Here is a 12,500-nt window from a genome sequence, read left to right on the forward strand (position 1 = left end):
CTTACTTATCATCATCACCCTTAAATCTCACTCACCGTTCTTCTGCTGGTGGATGGTTTCTCTGTTTCCAGTTCTTAGCTTTAGAACTTTACATTTTCCACATTACATTTGATATTTTTCAGTCCATAAAAAAAATTATTTAGGTCTTCCTGTAGTTTTTTTGTGAGTCCTCGTCAGATTTCATTATATTATACGCCCTAGTTGTGTGTCAGCAACAAATTTACTTACTTTGCTGTTAACGCCTGTGTATGTAATGGGGAGTGATGCTGGGGAAGTGATGCTGGGGGAGTGATGCTGGGGAGTGACGGGATTAGGATGGGGGAGTGAGATGGGGAAGTGATGGTGGGAAATAATGGTGGAGGAGTGATGGTGAGGGGTAGCGGTAGGGAGTAATGTTGGAAAATAATGGTGGGGGAGTGATGGTAGGGGAGTGATGGTGGGGAGTAGAATAGGGAGTGTGGGGTAAATTCAAGCATCTAGGGATGACTTAAGCCCTTCTTTTCCCACCATGTGCTTTGGCCAACACGCTCGAATTTCCCTTTTGTTCCTCACCGTCCAGGAAACGGGGTCTGCTGTGTGTGTGTGTGTGTGTGTGTGTGTGTGTGTGTGTGTACATTAATCTGAGAGCTGTGAGCACAACTCGAAAAATAAATCAATGTGCATTTTACTCAAACTCAGAAGGCAGGTATTTCCCCAACAAGATTTGAGTGATGGACTATGAGGAATTTTCCCCGTCATCAGTTGTTTTTTCCTCGCCATCAGTAGTTTTTTTCCCCGCCATAAGTAGTTTTTCCCTGTGATTGAATTAATATGAAAGGAAGTGTATAGTAGAAAGTTAATAGTGAAGGTGAACAAAAAGTGAGAAATGAAGAAACAAAATAATTAACTAAAAGGAAGATGAAATGAATAATGTGAAGCTATTTAATCTCTTAGTTGTGCATGAGTCAACAAATGGAGACGGCGAATAAAGATGAATAGAAGGAAGGAATGAAAATTACATAGAGAGGAAAAAACACATGCAAGGAGGCAAAGACTAAGACGTTAAGAAAAATCCTTGACCTAACATTACCACGCGGATGTGATTCAAGACCCTGGAGGCGAGGAAAAGAAGCCAATTAAAAGCGACCATGAAATTAAGGGCTTGAGAGCACTGTGTGTGTTTGGGGGGGGGAGAGAGGTCACTGACATACAGAAAAATGAGAAGGTGAAAGCAACGTTGGTTTGGGAGAGGCGAATCAGTATCTCCTCAGGTAGTTGGTTGTTTGGTTGTCTCAGGTCGTTCGTACAACAGTGAGCCAAGTGTGGGAACTGTGATGAAATATTCTGGGGTGTGGAAAAAACTGGCTCCCCTGTCCTCCACATGTCTCCATACACCATAATATTCTGTCGCAGTTCCCACTTGGCTGACTGTACAGAGCATACGTGTTGTAAGAAGTTGTTGAGAGAGATTGTTGAAAAGAGTGTGTAGTGCAGAGGTGGAGAGGAGAAGACCAAGGTGTTAGCGAGATAAACATTGTGGGTAGAGAGAGAGAGAGAGAGAGAGAGAGAGAGAGAGAGAGAGAGAGAGAGAGAGAGAGAGAGTTATGTGACGCTGGGGGTAGAAAGTGTCCCTGCCTTGTGTGGAGTGGTGGTATTTGGGGTCGTGTCGTAAGAGAGATCCATAGTAGAACAAACTTACTATATATTTAGAGTCGTAAGAGTGAATGAACAACAAATAGAGGGGGAAATGTGTGTGTGTATATTTGCTCTTGATTGTGGTAACCCTTTATCATTGTAAATAAATCCATACATGGTAATAAGTATTCCGTTGCATTAAAACGTCGTTTATTATTATAACGTATCCAATCTATTCTTAGATTAGGTTACGTTAGGTTATGTTAGGGTAAATGTTATATAAGCTTCAGAAATGCATAGAATATATATATAAATATATATATAACTACTGGAGAAGTTCTCTGTGGGGGAACAATTATATTCAGCGAGCAGCTCATGGGACTGTGTGCACTTGTAACCCACAGACAGAGACAATAGGCATTACTCACAGCTCAAGAAGTTTACACCAGGACCTAAGTACAAAGTGGAGCAGGACAAGTAAGACCTTTGTTTGGTTTTTTTTATTTATATTACATTATAATGTCATCAGAGGACTGCAAGGAGCTTTCTTTGTCCCGATGAAAAAATTAATATTTTTTCACTGCATTCATTTACTTCAAAACTTTCCTAAACTGCCGACAGCAAATAGTTGTGCATGCAGAATATAACCCTTAAGCACTCGCCTTCCAACTGGCTGATTATACCTGGGAACTATTTATGCATTTTTTGCAGAAAGTTAATTAATGTGTGTTAATTTAGTTTGTTTTTATTTCCTTTATGAAAAAAAGTGAGACAATACCAAAACAGGAATCGACTTCTCACACTTCTCTGTCCTGTGGGTTCATAAAGGACTGGCTAAATCCTTGTATCATTCCTCTTCCTTCATTCATGATATAATTTTTGGTATATTACTGTAGAAAGCCAATATAAGTTATCTCACGTGAAGACCATCATCTTACACCTGCTCTAAGTTATCTTTTCTTCCTTCTGAAGTGTGTGATTCTTGTCTACGGAAAAATCAGTTCAATTTCTCTTTCCACTGAATCCAATTTATGCTCCCGACCCTTCAGTTGTCTCCCCAAACAAACAACTCACGCTGAACAAGCTGCTGTACTCTGTGACTTCAGTGAAACGGACACATAATTCATAATGGACATCGATAACAAATTTTCATATAGATACGATTCCTCATCCATTTTTTTCCAATTTTGCGTTGAAGTCATCCGCAGATATTCAGGTATGCCTTTTTTACTTCTGCATCTAAATTCATTATATCATCACATATTTTTTCCCTTTTAGTAGCGAAAGGCTGGAGGCAGAATACTTGAATTATTTGGATTTTTTTTTTTGAAGCACCAGTCGCGTTTTTTGCTCTTTAAATACTTTGAAGTTTTGCAACGAATTTTCTTTTTATTTCTCAGTTCCCAATGAATAAGAGTCCAACCCTCTCCTAACTGTGCATTTTAATTACCTTGATGGTTGAGTGGAGTTGATTTTTTTACCTTTGTTCACAATTTACGTCAATTTGACTTAGTTCGGCCACGTCCCATTTTTTCGTGTAAAGTTTTTTTTTTCCTTTCTCCCTATTGTAATTTTGCTCCATTTCAAAAGTTTTACACACACACACACACACACACACACACACACACACACACACACACACACACACACACACACACACACACACACCTCATTCCAATATCATTAACATTTTCAACACTCATCGTTACTTCCAGCAAATGTGTGTACAGTAAACTGGACCAAAATGCACGACAAATGACTTTATGACTGTAGTGGCCAGAGAGGGGACCCGGCAACAGGTGGAGGCGATGCTACTCGCTATACATACGGCTAACCTAACCTAACCTAACCTAACCTAACCTAACCTTACCTAACCTAACCTAATCCAACCTAACCTAATCTAATCCAACCTAACCTAACCTAACCTAACCCAACCACCTCTAGCCCTCATTAATCTACTCAGAGTGATTAATATAAACTGCTAGAGCGAAACATGTACAGAGCGTTTAGAAAATATCTTTGATCACAAGTCGAGGAACATCAGTGTTATTTGGTGGTGATCTATCCCAAGCCACGCCAAGCCACTTTGACCCACGCCAAGCCACTTTGACCCATGCCAAGCCACTTTTACCAGTGAAAAGTCACATCAATACTTCTCATAATAGAGCCACTACATATACCATTGATATGTAATTTCCTATATTATTCACCAACTCCTCAAAACAATAACAATTTAGAGAAACTACTACAAGTGCGATTACCGCCAGTGGCTCTTAGTCACAAAACCAGCCGTCATGTTTATTTAACAACATTTAACTTATTCAATGGTCACCGCCCCATTACAGGTGAAGCACAGGGTCCCGGCTCTTTACATAAGGACGCCATTCCAAAAAGACATGCTTGTAAGGTTGAAATGCTTAAGGCAACACACTGCACTGGAATACTGTACTGTAATCTAAGAATACAGTTTATTCCTGTAGTCTATTGTCTACCTTGATGAAGTTACAGTATTACGTAGACCAACAAATATATGAGACTTCAACGATATTCACCACGAACAGTAAGTGTGTGTGTGTGTGTGTGTGTGTGTGTGTGTGTGTGTGTGTGTGTGTGTGTGTGTGTGTGTGCGTGTGCGTGTGCGTGTGTTCTTTTGTGTCCAGCTTAGGAATACATTGTTAGGAATACATTGTTTATTAGTCAACATATGTCGATTCAACACTGAACATGATCCTAGACGAGGCAGCAGACAATTAAATATTAAAATGAAATGGTTGTACCGTACTGATGTTGATAAGTCTAATCCACTTAGGAAATTTCTGTGTTTTTGTGAGTTATACCAAAAAGTTAGGACCACCAAACTAAGTAATAATTCACACCGTAGCTTCGTAATTATTCACATTTAATTACGAAGATTCAATCGGTCAAACGTTTTGGTAACATCTTAGCAACTCACAGGTACGCCGGGATGTCATATTTCACATTTTCTTACAATTATAATCATCTCAATATCATGTTTAGATTGTGAATCGAAATAGGGAGTTTGTTGTCTAAAGGAAAGTCAATGGCCTGTTACTTTGACACGAGTTCAAGAAGTTTTTACACAAGAATTAATGAAGGTGCCGGTGTTCAGCGCTGGCACATCGAGTTAGATCAATCTGAATATTAAGGATTCTGGGAGGAACTGATGCCTGAAATGAATATGGAAATGACTTTTAGGAAGTATTATAAAGGGTGAGAGATCCATAGTGACAGACCTCAGCTAGGGATGCCATTCTCGTTACCAGCAAATGTGTTTACTAAGACCTCGATATATCCTTCAGGCTTACCGAGTCAATGGAGGTCAGTCTATGGCTCTCTCTGATGTACAGTTCCCAAAAAGTATCGTTACATTTTCCATCTTCATACCCTGAAACGCTGGACGAGAAAAGCTTTCATATATTCGCCAGTGCATCGTCATATGTTGGTATACCTGTGCAAAAGTGTTATCAGGTAATTTGATTCATTAGTAGGTAAAGGTATACACCAATACCTGTGCTCGACTGTATACCAACGGTTCTGAGACTCGTGGACTAACGCTGGACACGACACCACGAACCATAATCGACCAAAGGGGTGAAGATACTTTTTTTGGGGGGGGGAACACACACACACACACACACACACACACACACACACACACACACACACACAATAAAACAAAGGTATAAAAATAGTATAAAAATGCAACTAATAATAAAAAAGTGAACGTTGAAGAATGTTAGAGAGGCAGCCATTCAGGTAGGCGTGGTGGTGTTTGCATAGCATTATCACTAACTCCTGGAGGGAACCGACAATATTTACTGTCCATTTGGCTTTGCAAGGTACTGAAGCCTCTTTACTGTAGCTCTTCCCTGTGTGGTTCAGAAGTCAGAGCACGTATTCTGGGTTGATGGTGCGTGTGTCTGTGTATAAACGCAATATACATGGGAGTTTAACTTGCCTACTAAAAAGAGACATATTAACTCCGTTGCATGTACGAGTGATGATCATTGGTCTTAATCCAGAGAGAGAGACAGAGAGAGAAACAGACAGACAGAGACAGATAGACAGACAGAGAGACAGAGGGAGAGAATACAGATATCCATAATTATCTCCCATTTAGGAGACCCAAAGTCGATCCCAGCTTCGACTAATATATTATTATATCTGTAGGCGTTACCACTGACCTACTCTACCTGTTGTCAAGAACGGGAACAAAAAAATTAATGTTTTCTGTCCGTGCGTCTGTCCTGCTATACAAATGACAGTACATCATTGACCAGCTTGGTAGGTGAACAAATCATGAGAAGATCTAACATGAATATATTCTTACGTTCTTATGAGTCCAATAAACAGCCGGTTAGAGCTTTGTTAAGGTGCGGAGGGATGGAGGAACAGAGAAGGGGGAGGGGGGAGGGGTTGAGAGGAGGGGAAGAGGGGTTGAGAGGAGGAATGGAGGAACAGAGAGGGGGGGAGGGGTTGAGAGGAGGGGAAGAGGGGTTGAAAGGAAGGGAGGAGGGGTTGAGAGGTGGGATAGAGAGGAGGGACAGAGGGGTTGAGAGGAGGAAGAGGGGTTGAGAGGAGGAATGGAGGAACAGAGAGGGTTGAGAGGAGGGGAAGAGGGGTTGAAAGGAAGGGAGGAGGGGTTGAGAGGTGGGATAGAGAGGAGGGACAGAGAGGAGGACAAGACTAACCCACCCCACCTCTAAACCCAACCCATATATTACTCTTCCCGTGACTCGATTTATCTTTGTAGAAGGTTCTGGGAAGGACAGAATTGGATAATATACAGAGAGTATTGAGGAAGAACAGTTACCTCATACAGCGTCATGGTAGCTATAGTTGGCAGTCTTGTGGGAGGAGGTTAGGTTAGGTTTAGGTTAGGTTAGGTTAGGTTTAGGTTAGGTTAGGTTAGGTTAGGTTAGGTTAGGTTAATATCAAGGTGTATCGTCAGGCAGGATAACATGACATAGGTAATAGTTAATTTATATATATATATATTTATTGCTTAGTTTAAATTAGTTTACATGAGAGGTGGTGATGAGAGATAGACTATGGTGGGGTGTAGTAGTGAGAGAGACAGACTATGTTGGGTGTAGTAGTGAGAGAGAGAGACTATGTTGGGTGTAGTAGTGAGAGAGACAGACTATGTGGGGTGTAGTAGTGAGAGAGACAGACTATGTGGGGTGTAGTAGTGAGAGAGACAGACTATGTGGGGTGTAGTAGTGAGAGACAGACTATGTTGGGTGTAGTAGTGAGAGAGACAGACTATGTGGGGTGTAGTAGTGAGAGAGAGACAGACTATGTGGGGTGTAGTAGTAGAGAGACAGACTATGTGGGGTGTAGTGGAGAGATAGACTATGGTGGGGTGTAGTAGTGAGAGAGACAGACTATGTGGGGTGTAGTAGTGAGAGAGACAGACTATGTGGGGTGTAGTAGTGAGAGAGACAGACTATGTGGGGTGTAGTAGTGAGAGAGACAGACTATGTGGGGTGTAGTAGTGAGAGAGACAGACTATGTGGCATGAGGTAGGTAGTCTGGGTGTAATAGCTATGGTAGACTTAGACTGTATCGGGTCATGTGGTGGTTAGCAAGAGTAATTAAAGATCAGATGACATCCTGAAAAATGAAGGAATTGATCTGTAAAATATTCCAATGACTTTGTATGTAGTTTAACCTCCGCTCCCCTCTCCCCCAGCCATTGAGTGTTGCCAAGATAAAGTAACAAACCTCATGTGCCTTATACGTTTACATCACACTTAACGCAACACTCATTCACACAAGCAATCATTTCACAGCTCCAGAAAAAAAGGGTGAATCCTGGCGTGGGCGGTATAAAGGTTAAGAGAGTAACTAAAAATCTGTCTATAGAGCTTTGAAGGTCAGCCCGGCATGGAGAAACTTCCTTTAAGTTTTCACGGTCAGACAGTCAGTCGGTCAGCATTACAGATCACACAGATGTTAATGTAAGTGAAAACTCTTCATAAAATTCTTCTGTTTTTTTTTACTTATAATATTGTGACACAATTACTGTGTCTCAGAAATAAGGTACAGGGTCGCAAGAAGACACAAGCTGGTTGAGAGGTTAATTTGGATATTGATAAATCACTTCCTGAGTTTGTATATGTTTTACGAAATTCGAATAATATCCTGTAGGTATCCATGGAAGAGGATAATTTCAACAATGAACACAAGTGACGTTATATACGAGTAACACAAAGAAAGACAAGGTTGGGAATGGTGGAAATGCGTAGGAAGCCGAGCCAGGTTAGGTGAGAGAGAGCCCTTAAGGTTAGCCAGATGGGAGTGGAGAGGGGAGGAGAGGAGAGAAGAGAGAGAGGAGAGAGGGGAGGGTCGTGCAGATCACATGACTCGGGTCTCCAGGGACATTACTTTGAGGCGGCAAATATTTAAGTCACATATTTTAACCCTAGCCCTGATTATCGTCTTTGGCTGCCTGCTGTGACGGCCTTCCTCACTCCTCACGACAGTATAGTACTTTATATATATATATGATAACCTTACGGTATCCTATGAGTTTAAAGTGTATTAGTGATAGTGGTTAGCAGTGACGTTACGTGACCTAGTTAACGCTCCACCAACTTGCCGGGGTTAATATAATGTGGATGATGATGAGAATTTAGTTTTAGAGATACATTCATATATGAAATACAAAGGTTGACATACACATGGGACAAATGGCATATTGGTAATTACGGTGGTAACATTTATGTAGTCCTGATAATGACCTATCTCAGGACACACACACACACACACACACACACACGAGGCAACAACCAGAGTTGGCTTCACAACCTTGCGCTGTCATTACCTGTAAATTGGAACCAACAAGAGTATGCCAGGCCTTGTTTACAAGTGGCGATGAGGAGGTGAGAAACCTTATTGCCCTCAAGGAAAGGAGCAATCAGAGTGATGACTTGAAGTAAACACAGGATCACCTAAAGATTAAACACTCCGGCTTACATCAACCTGACGATAAGACACCCAACCCTACCTGGGGTTGGGGGGGGGGGCAGGTTAGGTTAGGGTAGTTAATATCAAGGTGAAACAAACAGAGGGGGGTTTAATCTTCAGGTAATCCGGAAGTGTTGTGCTTAAGAGGACCAAAACGATGAAGCTAGATAGAGGAGTAGGAATTATAGAGTGCTGAGTCGAGGCTAACAATAATAATATGTAAATGATGAGACAGTGAGAATGAGGGAAACTTCCGAGGTATAACTTGAGGCTGACAGGAGCAAGATGGAAGAGAAGTTGGGCTGGAGAGAAGTTTGGGGTAATTTTTTTTTCAGCTTAACAATAGGCCAGACGAGGTTAGGTTAGGTTAGGTTAGGTTGGGTTGATATGAAGGTGATGGGCGAGCTGTGAGGGGAGATGATGAAGAATGGTCGGAGTGAAAAGTTTGATTTTGTATTTATTTTTCAAGTACTGCTAACTGTTACTGCAGGTCGAGAAGTTTACACACACACACACACACACACACACACACACACACACACACACACACACACACATAAAGGTTTTCTTGAACGTTTCCTAACATTGACACATCGATTTTAACATATTCCATTTCCATTCCATTCATTATATTTTCAGCCGTGTGTATAATAATAAAATAATAATAATAATAATAAACGGTTTATTAAGAGAGTTGCAGCCGGATTGTGTGTGTGTGTGTGTGTGTGTGTGTGTGTGTGTGTGTGTGTGTGTGTGTGTTGGACGAGTAAACCTTAGCAGTACCTTTAAGTTACCATTAATCTTAAGTGTTAATACCGCTACGTCATATTACGGCTTATGCCTTTAACTTTAACAAACTTTATTTTTCACTTTATCATATATTGAACAGAATCAAGAGGACCACAACCCTCTCCTCTTTATTCGCTGTCCTTCTCCATTTCTCACTGACTAAAGTATCGTATTTTACTTTAGTGTCCCTCTTCTCGCAGGCAAAAACATCGATACCTTTCTTTCGCCCCACGTCCCTAACACCACACATCAACACCAAACTGCACATTCTAACACATTTCATTCATACAATTTAAAACTTTTCTTCCAATTAAAAAACAAAAAAGATTTACAATGTATTTAGTTAGCCCTCGTGTTAAATATTCCCTCCCACACACACGAAAACAACAATATTGTGATTCAGTAGACTCGTCAAGTATATATTTCCGACACCTGGCGAAATATTCTACCTTTATTGATTTACGTATAAAATAATATTAACACCCATTAATGAAGAAATAATTAAGGGTGTCTGAAAGTTTTGTAATTAATGAGAAGAATAGGGATTCAAGATATATAATTTCTCTTGCAAAGTGGTGGAGAAATAAAGTGAAGTGTAGGCAGATTGATTCCCTCGTCAGTTCCTCCCTTTACCGTGATTGAGTTGTTCCCACACAACACCTGGGGGCGGTGAATACGGCAAAGAAAATGTTTGCAATATCAAGAGCCATCATGCAGTACATTTTCTAACCGGTTATGTCTTTTACCAGGAGAGTCGTCATGTAGCACAGCGTCTAATCGGTTATATGTCTTTTTCCAGGAAAGTCATCATGTCACACATTTTCTTACCGGTTATATGTCTTTTTTTCAGGAGGTGTGGTTTGGTGCGAGGTTAGAGAGTTACTGTGCTGTCTACAGGAGCTAATAGCAGGCAAAGAACTCGAGTCTGTGGACGTACCTGGCAGTACTTGATTATCTGTAACTGAAGGTTGTAAAGAGAGCCGTGTAATAAATTCTACGCTGACTTGGACTTCCCAGCACACTCTTGATTTCAACGATGTTATTGTTGATAGATATTGAGTGAGATGAAACAGGTGTGGTGAGTGTATAAATGTTGATACCTGTGACTTAATGATCCAGGTACAGGTTAATTAACTATCTCAAGCAGAAAAAAATAAAAACTGATAATTGTTGAAGCTACAGGAATATCCAGTGACGTCAAATGTGATGTGAATTGACAAAAATTGTGAAATAAATAAAAAAAACAAGGTAAAAATCATGGTTATTAGTATTGTGAACAGCGAATGATGACATACCAGGTAACACTCTCACAAAAACTATGTGTGAATGTGAAACAATTTTTCTTCTCTATTGTTGAATGGAAAAAAGTATAAAAAAATTGAAAGCAAAATGTGCACACAGGAGTAAAAAAATATATACACATACATATATACATTTCATCACAGAAGTTATAGTTATATACATTCAGAATATATATTGAGTATATTCTGGTGGTATGGAAGTGAGTAATATCGACCTGTGGACGATGGAGAGTGGGAGTCACAACCCCATGGCTACCGCAGCTGTAGCCGCAGCCGCAGCCGCCAGCGAGGTGTGGGGGGGTTCCTCCTCCACCACCCACTCTCCCTATGACACACCTCATCTGCCTGAAGGTGGGTCATTACCATCATGTTATATCTCTCATTACCATCATGTTATATCTCTCATTACCATCATGTTATATCTCTCATTACCATCATGTTATATCTCTCATTACCATCATGTTATCTCTCATTACCATCATGTTATATCTCTCATTACCATCATGTTATCTCTCATTACCATCATGTTATATTTCTCATTACCATCATGTTATATTTCTCATTACCATCATGTTATCTCTCATTACCATCATGTTATATCTCTCATTACCATCATGTTATCTCTCATTACCATCATGTTATATTTCTCATTACCATCATGTTATATTTCTCATTACCATCATGTTATATCTCTCATTATCATCATCTTCTCTCTAACTATCTCTCTATTTTCTTATACGTCTATTTATCATATTTTCTCCTCTCTCACTCTTCCATGTGGATAACAAACCTCAATAAAGGAAGTAAATCGTATATAAGAGAATAACGTAAGATAAGTGTAGAAACGACAAGAAATGAAAGAAAATTAAAATGACGAAATGTTCTTCATCATGCAACTAACCTAACCTAACCTAACCTAACCTAACCTAACCCAACCCAACCTAACCTAACCTAACCTAACCTAACCTAACCAAACCAAACCTAACCTAACCTAACCTAACCTAACCTAACCAAACCTAACCTAACCTAATCAAATCTAACCTAACCCGACCTAATCTAACTTAATTTAACGTAATCTAATGTATCATGCCAAACCTAACTTAATCGAACCTACCTAACTTAATCTAATCTAACCTAATGTTACATATCCGAACCGAACTTAACTTAATAAAACCTAACTAAAATTAACCTAACTTAACTAAACGAAACCTAACTTAACCTAATCTAACCTAACCTGATAAAACAAGTACTGTACCGAGTAATATTGTAAGGACAACACAACACAACACAACACAACACAACACAACTCAACACAAAACAACACAACTCAACACAACATAAAAAACACAACACAAAAAACACAACACAACAACACAACACAACACAACACAATACAACTCAACACAAGAGAGAAAGATACAAGGAGAGTGTGTACCCAGTTGGTGAAGGACTAACAATTGATTTATTGAAGATCACTACACCCAAGGCGTCTCAACATACACACTTCACTAAGGCTCTGAGTGTCAACATGAGTAGTGGCCGAGTAACATCAACTTTTATTGGTTAGGTTAGGTTAGTTCAGGTTAGGTTAGGTTAGGTTAGGTTAGTTCAGATTAGGATAGGTTAGGGTAGGTTATTGAATTTAGTTAGGTTAGGTTAGTTCAGATTAGGTTAGGTTAGTTCAGATTAGGTTAGGTTAGGTTAGTTCAGATTAGGTTAGGTTAGGTTAGGTTAGTTCAGATTAGGTTAGGTTAGTTCAGATTAGGTTAGGTTAGTTCAGATTAGGTTAGGGTAGGTTAGTTT

General features: G+C 39.9%; 1 protein-coding gene across 2 annotated transcripts in view; it reads left to right on the forward strand.

Annotated features, from left to right (window-relative positions):
* LOC121876414 (substance-K receptor-like) overlaps window positions 1–12,500 on the forward strand; it is a 201,526-nt gene that overhangs the window by 122,323 nt on the left and 66,703 nt on the right. For both annotated transcript variants that reach the window (XM_042381499.1, XM_042381500.1), the window contains one exon: window positions 10,247–11,048. In XM_042381499.1, the coding sequence (XP_042237433.1) occupies window positions 10,892–11,048 (157 nt within the window). In that variant the 5' untranslated portion in view covers window positions 10,247–10,891. The remainder of the gene's footprint in view (window positions 1–10,246; window positions 11,049–12,500) is intronic.

Source organism: Homarus americanus, unplaced genomic scaffold (assembly GCF_018991925.1).
Source record: "Homarus americanus isolate GMGI-L3 unplaced genomic scaffold, GMGI_Hamer_2.0 scaffold1640, whole genome shotgun sequence".
NCBI lineage: Eukaryota > Metazoa > Arthropoda > Malacostraca > Decapoda > Nephropidae > Homarus > Homarus americanus.